This window comes from Plecotus auritus (genome assembly GCF_963455305.1).
Source record: "Plecotus auritus genome assembly, chromosome: 5".
In the NCBI taxonomy this organism is placed as follows: Eukaryota; Metazoa; Chordata; class Mammalia; order Chiroptera; family Vespertilionidae; genus Plecotus; species Plecotus auritus.
In genome coordinates, this window is record NC_137776.1 from 103,952,396 (window position 1) to 103,974,002 (window position 21,607).

Genomic DNA, 21,607 nt, shown 5'->3' on the forward strand with positions numbered 1-21,607 from the left:
GCCCAGGAGTTGGGAAAAGTCATTTTTAAAAAAACAATACAACAGAACAATTCTTATTTGATTCTGACACATACATTAAGTATGACCTACAAACCAGAAATCCTAAAATGCAAGACAGGAAGGGCGCAGTCAGATGGCCCGACTGCAGGAACTTCACATCTTCAGGACCCAGACGAACGCCAGAGGGCTTCACCCGTCCCCTCACCCCTACCCCCCTACCCCCGCTCCCCAGAATCTTAGGAAGGCTGCAAAACCTGAAAGATCAGACATGAGCAGCTTCCTACATGCTTCTGATAAATGGCCTTTGTTGGCAGGTCTTTCATTTTGCTTCTGTCACAACAGCCTAGTGTGATGAAGGGAGTGGGCCACTGTCTGCCCTGCACCCCATAGGTGAGGGCAGCCGGAGGGCAGCTCAAGGCCTGGGGGCAGCTCTCTGCCTGGCCTGCCCCGGCTGACTCCCACCACCATTGGAGACATTTAAGAGATCAAATTATAAACCAGACTTACAGTGACCTTCACAGGACAGGACACCGAGCCAAGCCAACAAGACAAAGGTGAAGAAGGGTAAGTGCAGATGTGAAAGCCACACAGACAGAAATCCCAGCAGCACACGAGGGCAGCCTGGGCTTCGCTACCCACAGCTCAGAGTGAGCAGAAGTGTGGCATGGTCACCAGGACAAGTGACAGCACCCTCACTGCCCACAAGGAAAATGCCCTTGCCCAAGACCTTGCATGAGGTCAGTGCATGGGCCTCCAGGCACCCACTGGGACACAGTGCCAAGTTGTGGGCCAACGGGGCTGGCACCAGGGCCAAGGGCCAAGGGCCAGGGCCTGGGAAAGGGTTAAACTGCACAGCTGGACCCAAGGGTGCTGAGCACCAGGTTGAGTGTGACAGACACAGGATGCCTGAAGGGGCCACGAGGAAGGTGACAGCAATCTGCCAGGGAACTGGTCTGCCATTAGGGTCTTGCACTGTCCTTTCTTCACGCTCAGCCCTGAGACCTCCCCCATGCCACGGTCCTCCTGTGGCCTGCACTTAGCTCTTCCATCTCCAGGCCCCATTTTACAAGCCCCATGCTCCTCACAGCTCCCGACCCCTGGAAGGCTGTCTGTGTTTCGCCTCATGTTCCTTCAGTGCAGATGCCTGGCTGTAGGACTGGCTGCCTGAAGGCACGCAGTGTTCTGAGCTGGCGAGTAGAGAACAGATAGCTCATTTTATAGGGACCTTTCAATCAGAAGTAAATGATGCCCTCTCCAAGGAAGTGACTATCTCCTGATCTAGAAAAAAGTGGGGCCTGCCGGTGTGGCTCAATGGTTGAGTGTCGACCTACGGACTGGGAGGTCGCGGTTCAATTCCCGGTCGGGGAACATGCCCGGGTTGTGGGCTCGATCCCCAGTTTGGGGCGTGCAGGAGGCAGCCGATCAATGATTCTCTCTCATCATTGATGTTTCTATTTCTCCCTCTCCCTTCCTCTCTGAAAGCAATAAAAATACATTAAAAACAAAAAGTGGGGAAGGCAGCTCTCTGCCTTGGAATGAATGAGGGGGTCTGGGGAGTCCACTTGCAGGTGAGGGAATCCTGTGCTCAGTTGTCCATCTTCTCTCCCACTTGCACACACCCTCTCCTCGGGCACAGCACAAACCTGAAAGGCTGCCTTCTAGGGCTGTCTCCCCCCGCCCCCCCCCCCCCCCCCGGTCCTTAAGGCCCAGGCAACGCACAAAGCTTCTTCACATCCAAGGAGCACAGTCCTCCCTTTACTCAGTGCCTTCACTTGGTAGGAACACTTTCTTACAAGACTACTTACAAAGATCATCTTCAAGTTCAAATGATGAGCTACTTAACAGCCAGGCAGGCATGAGCATAGCAGAGCAAATTTAGATTTAAAATACAGAATGAAAACCACGGGTCCAGGGCAGCCTGGTGACTGAGTTTAAAAGGGAAAAAGAAACAAAATACCCACCACCCCAACAACAGGCATGCAACAAGGTGCGGGGGTGGGGAGGTAACCACCCTGGAGGTGAACAAGCTCTTGTCAGGGGTCGCGAAGGTGTGTGAGTACCTGATGCCTCTGATCTTCCACCTTGGAAGGTAGTTGGTGTAATCTAGTCCCTAAATGTTGCGTAGAATTGACCAGTGACCCATCTTAGCCCAGTGCTTTCTATTTCTGGAAGGTGATTAATTTTGTGGGCATAGTTTATAGTATTCCAAGTCTGGAACTTGCTCTTTTGTTCAACAGTATTCTTGAAACTCAGTACATTAGCCCCCACTAAAAAAGCTTAGCTTTACACAAGATGAAGATACACTATACAGTCTTACTAAGGAATTGGAAGATGAGTATTTGTTTTGTGAGAGGCTTTTGCGTCACCACAGTAACCCAACAACAAAAGGGGCTCATGCTGGAATACCTCATGCTTTGCCTGACCTTGAAACACAACGGGGCCCAGCTGACTGCACAGAGAACAGATTCAGGTGAGCCTGGTCCATTATTAATTCATTTAAAGATCTTGAGCAAAGCGTGGTCTCAGTTCTTACATTTCCAGACTGTGGCAGTACATAGGGGTCGCCGGGGTGACTGCAACTTACCCTACAGCTGACCCAGCGCACCCAGCACTGGAATGGCAGAGCCAGGCATCATCCCATAGGAGCTCGTGGACTGGGTCAGGTATCTTAGCCTCACTTGCCAGGTGTAACTTGTCCAGCTCCTGCTCCCTCATCTTTCTAGCAATTACACAAAGGGGGTTCTGTTACTAGTTCACTTTGCAAATGCAGAAATGGAGACTGGGCCAGGCCGTGGTAGAACTGGGATTCTGCCCAGTTCTGTGTGACTCCAACTCGCATGCTCTTGACCCCTCCCCCAGCCACTGCATTCCTGCCACTGGTGTCAGCGGCAGCAGGTCAGGGAGACCTGGGCCTTCGCGCAAGTCCACAACTTCTCTTCCTGGAGTCACCTCCCTGGAAGTTCTTACAGCACTTTCTGAAACTCTCACCCTAAGAAAGGGAGGAGTAAGGACGGGAGGTTTTAAAAAGGGGAAACTCTCAATTCTAAAGGATTCTGCAAAAAGCGTATGGGCAATGCTCCACGATTAGCAGCTGCAGCAGAGCAGCAACTCTGGAGTCCCAGAGACTGCGCGCCCGCCCCCGCCACCCCCCGTGCGGGAGGTCCACAGCCTCCCTGGACTTCTTCCCACCCGCAACACGCACCCTCTGCCCACAGCAGCCAGGAGTCCGGGAGGCCACGGGAAACTGACCAGGGGATGGCGACACTGGAGCAACAGGGAACTCACCCCGGGAGAGGGGATGACACTGCGGGGACGCGGAAGCTACCCGAAAGGGGTGCTGGGGGGACGCGGAACGGACTCGAGGGAGAGGAGGTGACCTGGAGGAACACGGCACCGACCTGGCGGGGGTGACACTGGGGGATGCTGCACCGACCTGGGGGAGGGGGTGACGAAGTGGGGACGCAAACTGACGCGAGGGGGAAGGTGTGACTCTGTGGGGACGCGGAACTGACCTGGGGTGACAGGGGAAGGGGTTTGGGAGGAGCGGAACCGACCCACACCGCGGGTTGCTGGGGGGACGCGGAAACGGTCGGGCAAGGTGAGGGTCCCGGCCGCGCCGACGTCTGTCGCTCACCTGCGCGTGGGCCACAACCAGGCTCTTGTTGCCCTCGCCGTGGTACCCCCATTCATTCTCGTCCATCTTCCCCTTGTCCATCCCCCAGAGCGGCCCTGGCGCCTTGCAGGGCCGCGAGCTGGGGGTCGACAGTCCGCCTGGGCACGAGCCGCGCCGTCGGAAAAGGAGGAGAACGAGAAGGGAGAGGAGGAGGAGGAGCCGCCTGTCACCCGCCACCTGCGCCGAACCGGCCACCCCGACTCGCGGGCGCGGGCCGCCGGAAGCCACGCCCCCGGCTGCCATGGCGGAGCCGGGCAACTCCGGGTTCGTGCCTGCTTCTCCTCCATTGGCCACTGCGGTGGATGGGCCAGCGACCATCTTAGGTACTGGCACAGTGACTCACCTCGGAACCGCCGTCTGGAAAAGACCGGAAGTGACGTTTACGTCTGGGCGCCGGAAGCAGGAGCTGCAGCGCGCCGGGGGCGGGGCCCAGGCGCCCGGGGGGCGGGACCCGGGGGCAGGAAGCAGGGGCTGCCGCGCGCCGGGGGCGGGGGCGGGGGCGGGGGCGGGGGCGAGGGCGGGGCCGAGACTGGGGGGGCCGGAAGCAGGGACTGTAGCTCGCCAAGGGGCGGAGAGCCGGTGGGGAGCTGGAGCGCAGGCTCCTCGGGAGGTGGAGAGAAGGTCTGTGTCTGTATTCACGGTTTTACCTGTAGAGTCCAGTGCTTACAGGACCGTTCTCTGTCCTCCATTGATAGGTAGTTGTTGCCAATCCCCACCGTCTGGATTCCTGTCGCTATATAGTGGTCTTTAAGTCTGTTCTATCTGCTTTTGTCTTCTAAAGATCTGCAGATAATTGGTGTAATCTATTCCCTAAATGTTGCGTAGCATTGACCAGTGAACCCATCTTAGCACAGTGCTTTCTATTTCTGGAAGGTGATTAATTTTGTGGGCGTAGTTTATAGTATTCCTCTATTAGCCTTTTGATGTTCATGGGATCTGTGGTGATATCCCCTTTTATTTCTTTTTTTTTTTTAAATATATTTTATTGATTTTTTACAGAGAGGAAGGGAGAGGGATAGAGTCAGAAACATCAATGAGAGAGAAACATCATCCATCAGCTGCCTCCTGCACACCCCCTACTGGGGATGTGCCTGCAACCAAGATACATGCCCTTCACCGGAATCGAACCTGGGACCTTTCAGTCCGCAGGCTGACGCTCTATCCACTGAGCCAAACCGGTTAGGGCTCCCCTTTTATTTCTTAACAACTTTTTTTAAACCTGCTTAGAAGCTTATACATTTTATTGATCTTTTCAAAGAGCCAGCTTTTAGTTTTGATTTTTCTCTATTGATTTATTTAAACTGTCATTGATTCTGCTCTATTTTTTTTTATTGCCCTCCTCTGCTTACTTTTGATTTAATGTGCTCTTCTTTCCTAGTTTCCTAAAGGGGAACCTTGTATTACTGGTTTAGATTATTTTTTCTAATATGTGTTCAATGATATAAATTTCCCTCAAATCACTGCTTTAACGCATAACACTAATTTTGGTTTTATTTTTATTTACTTCAAATTATTTTTAAATTTCTGTTGAGATTTTTTTTTCTTTGACCCATGTGTTATTTAGAAGTGTATTACTTAATGTACAAGTATTTCGGGATTTTGTCTTTCTGTTACTGATTTCTAGTTAAATTCCACTGTGGTCTGAGAGCAGACATTGTATGATTTCTATTTTTTTACATTTGTTAACGTGTACTTTAGGGCCCAAAATGTGGTCCATCTTGGGAAATGTTCCATGTGAGCTTGAGAACTGTACTCTGCAGTCTGCAATTGTCTGTTGTGTCCAATTGATCAATGGTGCTGTTGAGTTCAAATATGTCCTTGCTGATTTTTTACTTTTGGATCTGTTTCTGATAAGAGGGGTGTTCAAGTATCCAACCAAAATAGTGGATTCATCTATTTCTCTTTGCAGTTCGATCAGCTTTTGCCTCAGTGTGATACTCTGCTATTAGTGCAGCCACATTAAAGAGTGTTATGTCTTCTTGGAGAATCAACCCCTTTATCATTATGTAATACCCCTCTTTATCCCTGATAACTTTCTTGCTCTGTTCCTTCTGAAATATAGCTACACCCACTTTCTTTTGATTGGTGTTAGCATGGTATAGCCTTACTTTTAAGTTATATGTCTTTTATTTAAAATGGGTGTGTTTTTTTGAGACAACATATATTTGGATCTTGCTTATTGGTCCACTCTGACAGTATGTCTTTTAATTGATGTATTTAAACCATTGATGTTTAGTGATTATTGCCCTGTTCTTTGTTCCTAATTTTATCTTCTGCCTTTCTTCGAATATCAATTATACGTCTTTTTCTTTTTTAGTGGTTGCCATAGAGTCTGTAGAATACATTCACAACTAACGAAGTCCATTTTCAAATAACACTATCCCACTTCACAGGTAATGCAGTACCCTAAAACAAAATATTCTTAATCCTCCCCTCTATTCCTTGTATCATTGCTGTCATTCATTTCAGTTGTACATAATCTATAATTATTTTTTTAAAATACATTTTTATTGATTTTTACAGAGAGGAAGGGAGAGGGATAGAGAGTTAGAAACATCGATCAGCTGCCTCCTACACACCTCCTATTGGGGATGTGGCTGCAACCAAGGTACATGCCCTTGACCGGAATCGAACCTGGGACCCTTCAGTCCACAGGCCAACGCTCTATCCACCGAGCCAAACCAGTTAGGGCCATAATCTATAATTATTAAATGCATTATAGGTATTATTATTTTAAAGAAACTGTTATCTATTAGATTAAGAAACAAAAGTTTTTTCTTTACCTTTATTCCTTCTCTAATGTTCTTCCTTCCTTTATATTGATCTGAGTTTCTGATCTATATTACTTTCCTTCTCTCTGAAAAACTATTTTGACATTTATTGCAAGGAAGGTCTACTGGCAACAGATTCCCTCCATTTTTGTTTGTCTGAGCAAGTCTATTCTTTACCTTTCAAGAATAACTTCACAGGCTACAGAATTCTAGGGGTTGTTTTTGTCTCTCACCAGTTTAAATATTTCACTCCACTTTCTTCTTGCTTGCATGGCTTCGAGAAGTCAGATGTCATTCTTTGCTTTGCTATAAGCAAGGCTTTGTCTCCCCCTCTGGCTTCAAGATTCATTGTCTGCAGTTTGAATATCATCTGCCAAGGTGTAGTTTTATTTTGGTGTTTATCCTGCTTGTTCTCTGAGCTTCTTAGATCTGACAATTTTGGTAAATTCTCAGTCACTGTTGTTTCAAATATTCTTCTCTTCCTTCACCTCCTGGTATTTCCCATTGTCTGTTACACCTTTTGTAGTTGTCCCACAGTTCTTGGATAGTCTTTTCCATTTTTCAGTCTTTTTTATTTTCAGTTTTGGAAGTCTCTCAGTTTTGGAAGTCTCTATTGACATACCCTCAAGCTTAGCCGCTTCCCTCAACTGTGTCCAGTCTACTCATGAGCCAACCAAAGGCTTTATTTCTTAGTTTTTTAATTTCGTTTTTGATTTTCTTAGATTCCATCTTTCTGCTTATAGTATGCATGTGTGCTTACATGTTGTCTATCTTTTCCATTACTGCCCTCAGTATGTTAATCTGTTATTTTAAATTTCTGGTCTGGTACTTCCAACATTCTTGCCATATTTAAGGCTGGTTCTAATGCTTGTCTCCGTTTGTTTGTTTTTTCTTTTCTTCCATTTTATTATGCCTAAGTTTTTGTTGAAAGCCAGACGTGATGTACTGGGGAAAGGGAACTTTTATTAATATAACTAGAGGACTGGTGCAGTAGGGGGGTGTCCCTCAGCCCAGCCTGCACCCTCTCCAATCTGGGACCCCTCGAGGGATGTCCGACTGCCTGTTTAGACCCAATCCCCGTGGGATAGGGCCTAAATCGGCAATCGGATCCTTCTCACAATCCAGGACTGCTGGCTCCCAACTGCTCGCCTGCCTGCCTGCCTGCCTGATTGTCCCTAACCGCTTCTGCTTGCCAGCCTGATCACCCCCTAACCACTCCCCTGCCAGCCTGATTGATGTCTAACTGCTCCCCTGCCAGCCTGTTTGCCCCCAACTTCCCTCCTCTGCCTGCCTGGTTACCCCTAACTGCCCTCCCTTGCAGGCCTGATCGCCCACAACTGCCCTCCCTTGCAGGCCTGGTCCCTCCCAACTGGCCATCTTATGGCAGCCATCTTGTGTTCACATGGGGGCAGGATCTTTGACCACATGGGGGCAGCCATCTTGTGTGTTGGAGTGATGGTCAATCTGCATATTACTCTTTTATTAGACAGGATGGTAGTGTGGGGGAGAGGAAGCACTCTATGGGTGCTGTTATTAGTGCCCCGTGCTTCAGTTTTTTCTTCTTTTCATCTGTTAGGTGGTGAAGTATGGCCAGAGGGGACTTGGAGTGAGGTATTTTTCTTCCCCCAGATTAGTCTGTGGGAAGTAGTTTGTCCTGAGGGAGGACCTCGTTAAGAAAGCAAGGCTGTAGGGTTTTCCAAATGGCTCCTTTCCTTCTGTTGCTGGAGGGGAAGCTGTAGGGTTTTTCCAAATGGCTCCTTTCCTTCTGTTGCTGGAAGATTTCCCTCCAGTCTTTGCTGTGGGACCTGGTAGGGGTCCTGGGGGAAAACTCAGGTGTGAAGTGTGAGGGTTTCCAGGAGTTTTTACCATTCACACTTGTGTGCACTGAGCCTGCAGAAGTTTGTCCTCCCCAGGCACTGGTTACACCTACTCTGGTAAGTTGTATTCTCTGTACCTGTCTCTACAGTGTTGGGAGGGATGGGCAGTGGTGCACCGTGTCCTCACTTCTGTGACAGGTCTAGGAAGAGTTGCTCGTTTTCCAGTTCACTCAGCACTTGACTTATTGTTATGACAAACTCATGAGTTCCAAGCTCCTTACAGGTTGGCCCAGAAACCAGAAGTCCTGTCGGAAGAGTTTTGATTCAGTTTCTTGTTACAGAGCTATTAAGACTATTTATTTCCTTTGGAGTCACTTTTTTTTTTCCCCCTGACACTCCTCGCCATTTATTTTCTCCTCTGAAGCACCTGCCTCTGAGCTCAGTTCCCCAAGAGGCAGGTGGGCAGGCAACCAAGCAAGGCCAAAGGTGGGAGAGGTAGGGCAGCCCCAGCCTGAGGACCACGGTCCTCCCCACCTGATGTTTCACTTTCCCAGGTCAGTGGTGAGGGCCTGTGGCACAAGAAGGATGTGGGGAGGGGAGGTGGGAAGAAGCACCCCACCTTTGGTCCACCCACAAAGCAGGGTGGGGGTTCTCCCAGGAGCAGAGATGGAACATCCCCAGGAGCTACAGTCCATCCCCTCGGACAGGGTTAGGAAGAAAGGAAAGAAAGAAGCTGCACCAGCAGCCACAAAGCAGGATGCACAGGGCTCGTTGGGGGGACAGAGAGAGAAGTGGGAAGAAGAGAGAAAAGCGGACAGGAGACAAGATGCACTGAGGAGACTTGAAGTGGCCTCGACTCCGGACGCCGCTGTCTGGGGAGCTCGGGGTGAGCGTGCTCCAGCTCATCGGGGCTCATAGCAGGCTGCGGCGGGAATCAGGCTGAAGCATACCACTCTGGGGGAGGAGCTGGGGGCTGCTCAGAGGTGACAGCGGAGTCACCCTCAAGGCCAGGCTGAGGGAGTAGCAGCTACTGATGTTCCATGGGGTCACCCAGATGAGAGGAGAAGCAGCACAAAGCCCAGACTCCCTGTCTGCCACAGGCCTCCTGAGGGGAGGGGGGACTTGTGGGTGCTCCACGCAGGGCCCTCAGCACCAGCAGGTTTTTGAAGAGTTCACTGGGCCCTCAGGTTTGCTCTCATCCTCCTTGAGCTCTGACAACGCCAGCTCGTTGCTGGCACCCATCCGGACACCATCCAGCTCCTTCCTTTGGGCCTGCAGCACCAGCTCCATCAGACGGGTGAAACACTCTTTAATGTTGAGGTTGTGCAGGCACTTGTTTCGTACAAGTCCATGCCGTACTCCTTGGCCAGCTGCTGCCCTTGCTCTCCTACCACCTGCCGCTTCTGCTCTTCATCGGCCTTATTCCCTATAAGGATCTTCTGGACCCTTCTGGTGTGTACTCATCCACATCATTGATCCACTTCATGATGTGCTGGTATGAGTGCTCGCTGCTAATATCGTAGACTAAAAATATTCCCTGGGCCCGTCGATAGTACTGCTTTGTGTTGGTTTGATCTCTCTCCTGCCCCGCTGTGTCCCAAATCTGTATGCGCACTTTGATGCCATCCACCTCTATGGTTTTCATCTTGAAGTCAACACTGATGGTGGAGATGTGCGAGGAATGGAACTCGTTGTCGGTGAAGCGGCACAGCAGGCAGGTCTTGCCCACCCCAGAGTCCCCGATCAGCAGCAGCCGAACAGCACATCGTACTGCTTCGCCATCGCAGCACGCGCCTGCCGGGGACGCCACGGGCGAGGAGGAAATGGAGTCACTTTTGGTAGTTGGTGTGATTCTAGTGATTTGTCACTTTATTAGTTATCTAATTTGTTGGCATTGTTATAATATTGTGTTATAATCTTTTCATGTCAAGTTATTAGTAGTGTCCCATTCTCATTGCTGCTTACAGTAATTTGAGTCATCTGTTGTTTTATTAAAATATATTTTTATTGATTTCAGGGAGGAAGGGAAAGGGAGAGAAACATCAATGATGAGAATCATTGATCAGCTGCCTCCTGCACGCCCCCCATTGGGAATCGAGCCCCCAACCCGGGCATGTGCCCATGACCAGAATCGAACCCGGGACCCTTCAGTCCCCAGGCCAATGCTCTATCCACTGAGCCAAACCAGCCAGGGCAAGTCATCTGTTTTTGTCTAGCTAAAGGTTTGTCACTTTCCTAGGAAACTACTTTTGGTTGTTGATTTTCTCTATTGAGTTTTCTATTTCATTTAACTCTGCTCTAGTATTTTCTATTTTCTTCTCAGCTTGTGTTTAGGTTATCCAATTTTTTGGTATGTGATTATTCACAGTATTCTTTTGTAATCCTTCATATTTTTCCAAATTCGGTAATAATTTCTCCATTTTCATTTCTGATTTTTGTAGGTGTGTGTGTAAAGGACTTAGCATTTTTGCTCATCTTTTCAAAGATATAACTTTTGGTTTTGTTGATTTTTATTTCTCTCCCACTCCCATTTCCTATTTCATTTTCTTCTTGCTAATCTTTGATTTGAGAGCTCCTTGTCCTTCCTCTTGCTATCTTCTTTGGTCCATTATGAAGAAGTGTATTATTTCATTTACATATGTTCATGACTTTCCTACATTTCATTATTCCTAATTTTATTCCATTGTCATTGGACAATAATGTTTAACTTCAGCTTTAATTCCTTGAGATTTGTCTTGTGGTTTAACATATAGTCTATCCTGGAAAATGTTCTGTATGCACTTAAGAATATGTATTCTATTGTCAATTGGAGTGTTCTATAAATGTATTAGGCTTGGCTTACAGTTCTGTTCAAGTAATCTTGGCTTATAGTTCTGTTCATGTATTCTATTGATATTTTGTCTTGTTCTGTAATTAAAGATGGGGTATTAAAGACTCTATTGTTGAACTATTTCTTCAATTTTGGCAGTTTTGCTTATTGTATTTTTGGGCTCCGTTGTTTGGTGCATACATGTTTATAATTATTAAATCTCCTTGGTGAATTGACTTTTTTATCATTATACAGTGTCCTTTGTCTCTCTTAACAACTTTGTCTTAATGTCTATTAGTATAGCCATTCCTGTTGTTTTGGCTACTGTTTGCAGGGAATATATATTTCCATTCTTTTGCATCCAACTGATTTATATTAATACTAGAGGCCTGGTGCACGAATTCGTGCTCCAGTGGGGTCCCTTGGCCTGGCCTGCAAGATTGGGCCAAAACTGGCTCTCCAACATCCCCCAAGGGGTCCCAGATTATGGGGGTTCAGGCCAGGCCAAGGAACCCCACCGATCTGCAGGACCCCAGCAGCAAGCTAACCTACTGGTCGGAGCGTCTGCCCCCTGGTGGTCAGTACATGTCATAGTGAGCGGTTGAGTGGCCTTAGCCTATCATTAGCATATTACGCTTTGATTGGCGAACGGCCTAGTGGCTGACCAGACACTTAGCATATTAGGCTTTTATTATATAGGATATCATTGAATCTATGAGTCATCTCTAAATGCATTGTTCAATCATGGGGAGAGCAATGAACAGGTTTTGGTAAGCTATCAAAGCTCTAGGTCAGTGGTTCTCAACCTTTTTAATGCCACGACCCTTTAATACAGTTCCTCATGTTGTGGTGACCCCCAACCATAAAATTATTTTCGTTGCTACTTCATAACTGTAATTTTGCTACTGTTATGAATCGTAATGTAAATATCTGTGTTTTCCGATGGTCTTAGGCTCTACAGCAGTGGTTCTCAACCTGTGGGTCGTGACCCACAGGTTGAGAACCGCGACCCACAGGTTGAGAACCACTGCTGTAGAGCCTAAGACCATCGGAAAACAGATATTTACATTACGATTCATAACAGTAGCAAAATTACAGTTATGAAGTAGCAACGAAAATAATTTTATGGTTGGGGATCACCACAACATGAGGAACTGTATTAAAGGGTCGCGGCATTAAAAAGGTTGAGAACCACTGCTCTTGGTCTCTATTTTATGCTTCTATTTATATAAAGTACAGAAATAGGCACAGGTGACCTGAGTTAACAGATTCAGGGAGGAAGAGTGGGTGCAGAGTATGAAGACTTGGGTGGGGGGGCTGCCCTCATTTGCTTCTCATTTGGATGCTGGCTGCAGTGTATTCAGTTTGCAAAAATCCAGCCAAGAGAAACTCGTTGGCACTCTTATGTATGTGCTGTACTTTACAAACACTTTAAGGCAAACAGAACAAATCCTGATCCTTTACTTGAGAGTGAGGGGAACAAAAAGGAGCCTGGTATATGTGCTAAGTTAGTACTGTTCTCACTTCCTAGGAGGCCCACGTCAGGGTGTGTTCACAGTACCTGTGGGTGAGGTACTGTGGAGATGCCGCTTCCTGATTAGGGGGAGGAGCTCCACTGGAGTGGGCAGGGCTTCACCCCAGGGTCCTGGTCTTACAGGCTCATGGATGAACAAGGTGAACTCCCAAGAGCCAATGTGCTTGTCCACAAGAAATCTGACAAAATGACAATACACGGACCTTATAGCTCAACTGTGTTTGGACACAGCTGAATGTTGAGCAGAGGCAAACCTGATGGCAGCCCATCCCTAACAAAACCCATGCCAGGTGATAGGATGTTGGCGTGCCTCTTCTCCCAGCACTCCACCAGGGCCAGCAGAGGCCTTCCTAGGAACTTGGTGGCTGTTGGTCACACAGCTGTTGCTTTGGTGCATATCTGGTCTGTACATCAGGATGTGCACTTTCCTAAATGCAAACTATGCTTTGGTAAAAAGCTGAGTTAAAATAACATTCCCCAATGGACAAAGGCCCAGCTGCATGGCCTGGCATCCCAGATCTTGGTAATGATGATGATGGCACCAAGAACCATATGAGCAACACCCATCCATTGAGCATCTGCTGCATGCCTAGGGCTTGAAACCTCACAACCTCTGAGCAAAGAACTACAGTCCATAACCTCTAGAGGAGAAACTGAGGCTCCCAGAGGTTGTCTGCCAGAGTAAGTCAGCTACTAAAAGGGGATAACGCAACCAAAGGTCTGGCTCCAAACTGGCACTGTTGTCTCCAGCTCTGGGAACCTGCTGTGGGAGGTGGGGCGGAGCACTGCACAGGGAGAGGGAGGAGGTGGTGGGAATGGAGACATTCCCTATTGGAAGGGAAGGCTGAGCAGACCTTTCAGCACCGAATGCCCCTCCCACAGGCTCCTGAGATGCTGCCCACTTGGGAGGCTGCCTCTCCAACCCTGCAATGCGCAAGGACCCAGAGCACACCGGGGGCAGGGAAGGTCTTGGCATCTGTGCTTGTGCAAATCACTCCAAAGCCCGGAAAGGACTGCTCCGCCTGGTCCAGGGCAGAGGGCTCCTCCTCAGGGGGCTCCTTCAGATCTGCCTCTCAGGGGCCCTGTTGGGGAACACCAGCCAGCAGAGGGCAATCCCAGAGTTAGAAAAACAAGTCTCTTTTGAAAGAAAGTTTCAAATTGAAGATAGTTTCAAGCTATAGCTACTAAAGAGGGATGGGACTCATCAGAGGCAGGGGCCCTAGTGACCAGGAGGCCCAGGGAGATCCCAGGGGGAGGGAAAGGTCCTGGGAGATGCCAGGGCAGAAAGACGCTGCCTCGGATGCACTTCCCGAGGCATGGACAGAGTTACTCAGGTGTGGACAGAGTTGCTCAGAGGCTGTCGGAAGCGGGGTGGCAGAGTATCCTAGGGACTTCCTGTTCCCTCTGCCAAGACGTGTCCCCCGCCCTCACACAGCAGTCCTGGATGGAGACAACATGCCTTATGCACATTTCTGTAGAGGAATAGGGTTTTGTGATGACAAACAGGTGAGTCTTGTTGTCAACATCTAGTCATTCTTGGGCTCAGTGAGCAAGAGTCTGGCCAGCAAAGGGTCCTGTGTTATGCAGATCTCTCTGCTTTCTGGTCAGGAGAGTTTGAAGGCAATGTGCTCTCCTACCACAGTTCGGGATGCTCACACAGTCACCCATAGTGGGAAGCACCCCACTCCACAATTTATGGAAGGTTGCTCCCAGCTCCGACCACCAGGGCTTCCGAGAGGCTGGTTTCATTGTTTTGGGTGCTGGAATAACAGTGCATGGCCGGGCCAGTCATCTAGGGCAGGGGTCAAAGCAGCACAGAGGACGCCTGGCTTTGTCTTTGTCTTACTCTTTATTGACTGGTCCCACCAACAGGATCCTTCACCCAGGCCACTGTTCCCATGTGCACTGGCTTTGAGGGCTTCACACCATGCCTGTGTCCCACATCACGACTGACTTATCCTCCCCTTCCTTTTCCATTCTCTGCCTCACTTTCTCAGAATCTGAAGCCATTGTTGTTTTGTCTGTGTGGGTCTGTGTAAAGGTTCCTTGGCAGGTGGACATGCATACGATCTTAATAAAGACAACACCACTCTGACACTAGGCAATGCATAGAAAAAAATACAGTACTCAGACATTGCAAATAAATACCCCATGTAGATGAAGTTATCATAAATGTAACATTTCTTATGAATCAGCACTGTAACAGAAGGTACAAAGGGGGTCCCTACAACTAGGAATAAGAAATGCTCATTCCAGGAAACAGAACTCTTTCTATTCTTACTACTTACTATAATTTGTCCTGTATTTTGGAGGAGAAAGGACATTTGTTCTTCCTCTTTGAGTACCAATATGACCATACAGCCTCACTCAGCAAACTGGGCAGACTAGTTTGCTAAGAAGTTTTATTTAGCAAGTTCTGTTTCCTGAAACTAACAGTGATTAGGTACACCAAGCAAGAGAATATATGACATCTTTTTCTCACGTTTGCGAAGAATACTATGGCTAGTCCCTCTTCCCCTGCACGAAACCGACAGCACCCGCTTCCTTGCTGCCCGTGGCTCTTCACAAACACGGCATGTTCCTCACACCGTCTGCTTAGCTTGTCCCATAAAGTCCGTTTGGTTCCCAAAGCACTCAAGGCTTGTGTCCACTTTCATGCTCAGCCCCTAAATTTGCAAGGACCTGCACAGTAAAGAATCACTGACTAACAGAATTTTGTACAATTGCTGTTTTCTTTCCCTCAACGAAGATGCCCAGGTTCAGGTGTGAAGTATACCCCTTTCACACCTATTAGTCCACACTGGCCTTCAACATTCCCAACTAGCTCTTCACTGTCCATTTTAGAGAATAAACTAGGCTGGGACACCTCCCTTAACTGATGAAGGCACTACTGGCAATGATTACTAAGAAAAAGGTGTTGAAATAGAACACCCTAAAATTTGACGACTGTAGAATTTTCTAAGTGTACCACAATTTGGCACAAAACCAGAGTAACAAAACAATTCCAATTTGGAATTTTACTGGTACAGTTGTATAAAATTCTGTTAATCAGTCATGCTTCACGACATCCTAAAACCCAGAAAATTCTGGAATTTGTAGGTAATACTACTCATTCAATAATTTATCTTTTTTTTTGTTTTTCAAGTGCCTATAACTGTTTAACCAGAGCAAAGGTCAAGTTTTCTTCTTGTTACATTGAACTATTCCTAAGAATAATAATAATACAATATGAAAAACCCCAGAATCAGAACACCCTGGATTTCTTAACGAACATGGCATTTGAAACCTGTTAATTTCAAACATGAGCCACAATGCCACATAAGCTAAAAGGCTGCTGGCCTGCAGTGTGGGTGTTCAGCCGAGCTCCCTGCCGGGTCGAAGCCTTTGAGCAGTCTAGAGCTGCACACTAGGACACCTCTGTGCCACACGCTGATGTCCAACAGCACGTCAGGTGCTAAGACCGCACCCCAGGACAAGGCGACCACAGCATGAGACCATCTCTATGCAAGGGACTAAGGAAGCAAATGTAGTATCAAAATATCAAAAGTGCACAGGTTGATCAAATGAGAAGGAGCTTCTGTAACAGGGAGCCCCAGTGTGAGCGTTTCTAGCGGGTTCCTAAGTGAGCCTGGTGGCCGCTGTCCCAGCAGGTTCTTCAAGCGCTTGTACAAGAGCCTTTCCAAGCAGCGGCTGCAGCTTTCTGAACTTTAAAGCTTTTTTCCTCTGCCATTAAACACTCAGCAATGCTATCTGCAGTGGCATATCCAAAAACGTTTCTAAGTGGACTTTTAGGCTGCCCTTCCTTCCTCTGCGTGGGCCCATGGGAGGGGAGGGAAGGGGTTGCAGAGTGACAGGGCCGGCGGCCGAGTTCTCCCGGCTGCCAATCTACAGCTGAAAATGGGAGAAAACAAGACAGCATTAGAACCAGTCACTTGTCGGACAACTGAAGCTCTTGCCGAGCTGAGTGCGCAGGTGCGTTAGCAGCAGAGAAGACCTGCATGTGTTAGGGAAGCCGCCAGCTCCAAGTGCTTCGTGAAGATTCCTTACAAGTATGGAGGGAAGCTGTGTGCTGGGCTCAGCGAGGGGGCAGCAGCAGCTGTGGAGCCCTAGCCTCAGCAGTCCTGCTTGCACAAGGTGGAGGGCCTGACCCTTTCTAGTGGGAGGGAAATCCAAAACCGCCATCCCCTCAGCAAAGCAACCCAGAACCAGGGACAGGCACACAGAGGGGTCAGGTGCCCAGCCCACATCTCTCCACTCCCATGGTTGGCAAAGCCCAGCGTGGTCTGTGCAGCATCTGGAGTCGGGTAGGAACTGAGACACACGAGGGACCAAGGGGAAGAGTAGAGTTGGGGCAGGCAGCTTGTGAGCGGGCAATGCCAACTCCCCCTCTGAGCCACAGAGCGCCCTTCAGGGAGAGGCCCCCATGGGGTAAAAGGGAGAAAAATACTGAGAAAAATTCTGCTTCCGAACGTGGCCAAGCTCTGGTGTGGAAGCAGCTCCCTCTCCTGCCCGCCGCCACCGGCAATGACAGTAACCCAGGAGAACCATCCCTCCTCAGCGAGTCCTCGGACCAGCTGGCCCGGGGCCCACCCAGTCTCCTTTCCCACACTGGGCTGGGCTGGGAGTTTCTAGAACACTGTTTCTTAGGGTCTAAAGCCCCCTGGGAGGAAGGCCTGATTATGGAAAGCTGGGGACCCCTGATATAAAAGGATGGGCTTCCCCCAAGGAAGGGACTCTGGTCAGGCACTTGGGAAGATTTTCTCATGGGAAAACCCCAGGCTTCAGGCCTGCTAATGTGTTACCTCGCAGGCCACCAGACCAGTGTGCCAATCTCAGAAAGAGGAGCTGAGGTTTTGAGCTGATCTCGGTGTGGCCAGATGTGCCTCTGCTGCGCGTGGCTGGTGCTCGGCATGCACACATGCCTGGGCTGGAGGACTCGGGGCTCAGGGCTGCGCTTTCTCTGGGGGAGAAAGTCGGTCCTTTAGTCCCGAATAGGATTTGCAGTGAGATGGTGCACAGGCTACGAAGTAATTCTGTTCAGAGGCAGCAGCTGGAACTCTCAGAACCTCTAACATGCTCCCAGGTGCCGGGCAGCACAGCTGCCCTAGACATATGCACATTTCATCGCAGCCGATGGCACCCAGGCCCTGGAAAGCCACCGTTTTTCAAGGACTCCTGGCTCTGACCCCACCTTGACCCTTACCCCTTCCCACAGGACAGCTGCTGCCATGAAGGGGGTCGTAGGGCGAGCTGCAGACGCCCAGCTGCACTGTCCAGGTGGAAGGAAGCACCATCTCAGCTAAACCCTTCCCTCCGCGTTAGTCCCGGGAAGACCAGCCTAGCGTGCGGTCCCACTGCTGCTGGGTTAGTGGAGATGAAGCAGACAGGTGGCGGCGACAGGTGAGCTGCAGTGGGTGGCACGGAGGCCTAATCGCAGCAAACGTTATACTTCTCGCCGCAGAGCACCTGGGCAGTGAGCCCGGCGCCCTCGGTCCTGTCGCTGGCACTGGCACAGGTGTGACTTACGCTTGGGGTGCTGGACTTGACTTTGGGGGTGGCCTTGGTACGGCCCCGCCGGGTCTGCTCGTGGTCCAGCTCCAGCAGCTCCAACCGCTGGGTCAGCGCCAGCTTCTGCTGGATGGCCATGCGCAGCAGGGAGTTGAGCGTCTTCTTCTCATCCTCAGCGGCCGCCAGCTGCCGCTGCATCTCGTCCAGCTGTGTGATGTATTCATCACACCTGTGGGGACATCGAGATGCGAGTGACTGAAGGCCCCGGGAGGGACATGGGCACTGCTCATCAGGCTGGGAGAAGAGGACCTGCCCTCAGTAGTTGGCTTCCTTTGGGAGGGACTCCATGAAGCTGGTCTTCACTGACAGGGCAAGGGTGCCTTTCAAGGCCTTCAGGTAACCCGCGGGAAGTTGTTTAGAGGCAAGATCTCACCTGGCTCTCCGTGTGGGAGTAAAGCCAAGGAAGGGACGTGGCTTGTTCCCAGGTTAGCACATGCACACAGGAGGTGCTCGGGAAATCTGCACCAAATGGCCAACCCGAGCATGAGAGAGCACATGTGGGTGAGCGAGCAGCCCCTCTGGGTCTGCCCACCTGCACATGGAGCTGGGGGAGGTGCACACTCGGGTCTGTCCCCAAGGAGAAAGTGGCCTGGGCAGAAGGGCAACCTCCACTCTCTCCTTTGCCAGAGCCCAAGGCCACCAGTGATTGTAGCTCTCGCCCAGGGGGACATGTGCCATCTCAGCTCCAATAAGGCAGGCTTGTGAACAAGGTGAGGAAGCAAGCGTCCACATGCCAGTGCTGTGACTCCCATCCTTCCCACACTCTGCCCAAGAGACGACGCTTCCCAAAGAGCCTGGTAATTTCTTTCCTTGTCTTCACCCTCCCCTCTGGACAGCGGGGGGTCACCCAGCACCCCAGGGGGAGGAAAAACAGGCCCTGAGCTCACTGACAACCCCTAACACAGGGAGCCTCCGCCTCCCCCTGAGGAAGCGCCTGGACCATCTAGGGGCTCCGGCCACTGCCCAGGGCCTCCTGAAACTGGCAGCAGATGGCGCCATGCCGCTCCGGATGACAGCAACAACAGGAAGCCGTGAACTTCCCAAGACCCTCCCCCACCCCAAATCTCTGATGGTCAGGGTCAGACAGGGGGCATTGGAAGGGGGGGTTATGGGCTGAGAAAGGCCTTGCTTCTCAATCCACAAACTTCCAGCCAAATTTTGGGGGGCCAACTCCTCGTTTGTCATTTACTTGCCCCAATCTACCTTGCGTAACCAGCAGCCCCGCCACTAGGGACCTGTCCTCTTTAGCCTCTGCCTTCAGCTTCCTCATCGGCATGTGAACACACACTATGCCCTCTGGGTGTTCGCAAACCCAGGAATGGCACATCCCCAGGGAGCAGTGTTACCTGGTGGCGAACATGGCACGCAATGAAGAGAAGGTGGCTGCGTCCTCCTTAAGGGCCTTGAGTTCGTTGCGCAGCTTCATCATAGTCTCGGTCACCATGGCTTTCTCGTTCTCGTACTTGCTCTTCAGGTTGGCAAGGGCCACCTCGGCTGTCTGGGGGTCAGAGAGACACAGGTGGGTGAGTGAGGCGTCCGCTATTTCATGGAGTACCACAGCCAAGACCCCAACCTGTCTGGCCCCTCAGCACCCAGGTTCTCCCCATGGCACTGAGTCGAGGCTCTCCCACCTTCAGTAGCACAACCAACACAATCATAGCCTGAGGCCTGAGCTGACATGTGAGATGCAGGCCTGGGGGGCAGGGAGGGTAAGGAGCCTGCCAACCGGCCTGCCAGCGGCCGAGCGCAGCACGCACCTGCTTGTTGGCCTTGAGCACGGTGCGCAGGGTGGTGATCTGCTCCCGCTTGGTGCTGAGCAGAGACTTGAGCTTGAGGATCTCCTCCATGAGCGCCTCCCGGTCCTTGTCTGTGCCAGGGCCCAGCTCCTGGGAGGCCAGGCGCTGCCGCGAAAGCTCTGTGGTGCGGTCCACGGCCGCCTGCAGGTGCCTGATCTGGTCACGGATGATGGCAATCAGGTTGTAGATATTCATGGGCTCCCGGCGAGGGTCACTCAGGGGTGAGGGCAGTGAGAGGCTGCTATCCCCAGCCCCGCCCTCTGCAGCCAGTGGCCCCTTGGGCAGGACTGGTGAGCGGTGTCCGTGGGCTTCAGGACTGCAGTGGCCTGCACCAGCTGGGCCCTCACGGTAGTAGTCCAGCACGACACGGGTGGGCGTCTCGTTGTTGCACATGCACACGTGGTGGTAGAGGCTGGCCAGCTCCTCGCTAAAGGTCACCAGCTCATCCTGGGCCACACTCAGGCTGCCCTGAGTCTCACCTGCAACGTCACTGACCTTCTTCAGCTCTGTCTGCAGCCGGGCCAGCAGCTCGTGGTCCTGGCCGCTGGCCTTCTCCAGCAGAGACACCTTCTTGGCAAGCACCTGGCTCTCGGCCTCGTGGCGGCCCTTCTCCTCAGCATGCCGAGCCTCGCTGGCCTCGTGTGCACTGCGTAGGGCCTTCAGCTGCTCCCGGAGCTCACCAGCCTCTGCCAGGGCCACACGGTACTTGCAGGCCAGGATCTCAGGCCCATTGATGTCCACCTCATAGTAGTCGCCATCCTCATGGCTGTCGCGCTCCTTCTCACTGTCCAGGGCCGTGCGTCGCTCCTTGCCAGCCTGCAGGCGCTGCAGAGCACTCAGGCTCTCAGTGAGGCGGCTCACCTCCTCCCGCTGCTCCGATAGGGCCCCTCGAGCCTGCTCCAGCTGCTTCTGTGCATCCTGCAGGGTCGCTAGCAGGCCCGCCTTCTCCCGCTCCATCTGCAAAGGCACAGAGAGGGCCCGTCAACAGCCCCACCTGTCACGCTGCTGGCCTGGGACTGTGAGATAGGACAAGGGTCTCCAGGCCTGGGCAGTCTTACTAAATGCTGTTGTGCTAAGTGTTAAATGTAGCACAGTATTTTGCAGAAGCACCTGTGAACAGGATGAGCTTGATAGGCACTCAACCTGACAAATATCTGCGAAGAAAATACCAAGGTGTACTTGACAAATAGTGTGCATAAGCAATGGCTAAGCCTCCTTCCCGCAGGCAGAGCTGTGGCTATGAATCCCCTTTACTTGCTGCAAATAAAACTACCTTGTAACAACCACATCTCATTTTAGAGCACCCCAAGTGTAGACCCCTTGAGTTCAGTAACATGCCTAGATGGGGTGCCATGTGTGGGGCCACTGTTAGTCCTCTCTTGCCGAGGCTTGGGGGGCCACGCGGGTCCCTCAGAGACATGGGCAAACTGCAGGATACAGACACTGGGGTTCTGTTCAGTCCGGGAGGAAACCTTATGAGACATGTCCACAGGAGAGAGGAAGACTGCACGTGCACTGCAGGGGGACACGAGAATACCTTGGCCAGCACGCAGAATTCAACCTCATAACCAGGAACCCACTGCTCTGGGTACCTTTCACCCGTAATGCTGCAGTTCCACTTATGCCAAGGTGAAATAAG

General features: G+C 50.8%; 1 protein-coding gene and 1 pseudogene across 6 annotated transcripts in view; both read right to left on the reverse strand.

Moving 5' to 3' along the window:
* Positions 1-21,607, reverse strand: part of BICD2 (BICD cargo adaptor 2) — a 143,355-nt gene that overhangs the window by 64,489 nt on the left and 57,259 nt on the right. For 3 of the 5 annotated variants that reach the window (XM_080668810.1, XM_080668811.1, XM_080668809.1), the window contains exons 5-7: positions 19,930-20,925; positions 19,519-19,670; positions 18,131-18,341 (exon numbers count right to left, since the gene is read on the reverse strand). In XM_080668810.1, coding sequence (XP_080524936.1) covers positions 18,131-18,341; positions 19,519-19,670; positions 19,930-20,925 — 1,359 coding nt within the window. Of the gene's footprint in view, positions 1-3,634; positions 4,012-14,436; positions 16,496-18,130; positions 18,342-19,518; positions 19,671-19,929; positions 20,926-21,607 lie in introns of those variants that run through there. The other 2 variants (XM_080668812.1, XM_080668813.1) reach the window with 2 other exon arrangements.
* LOC308248922 (ras-related protein Rab-15-like) lies at positions 8,776-10,043 on the reverse strand (annotated as a pseudogene). Its single transcript has one exon. The product of its transcript is annotated as a ras-related protein Rab-15-like (transcript).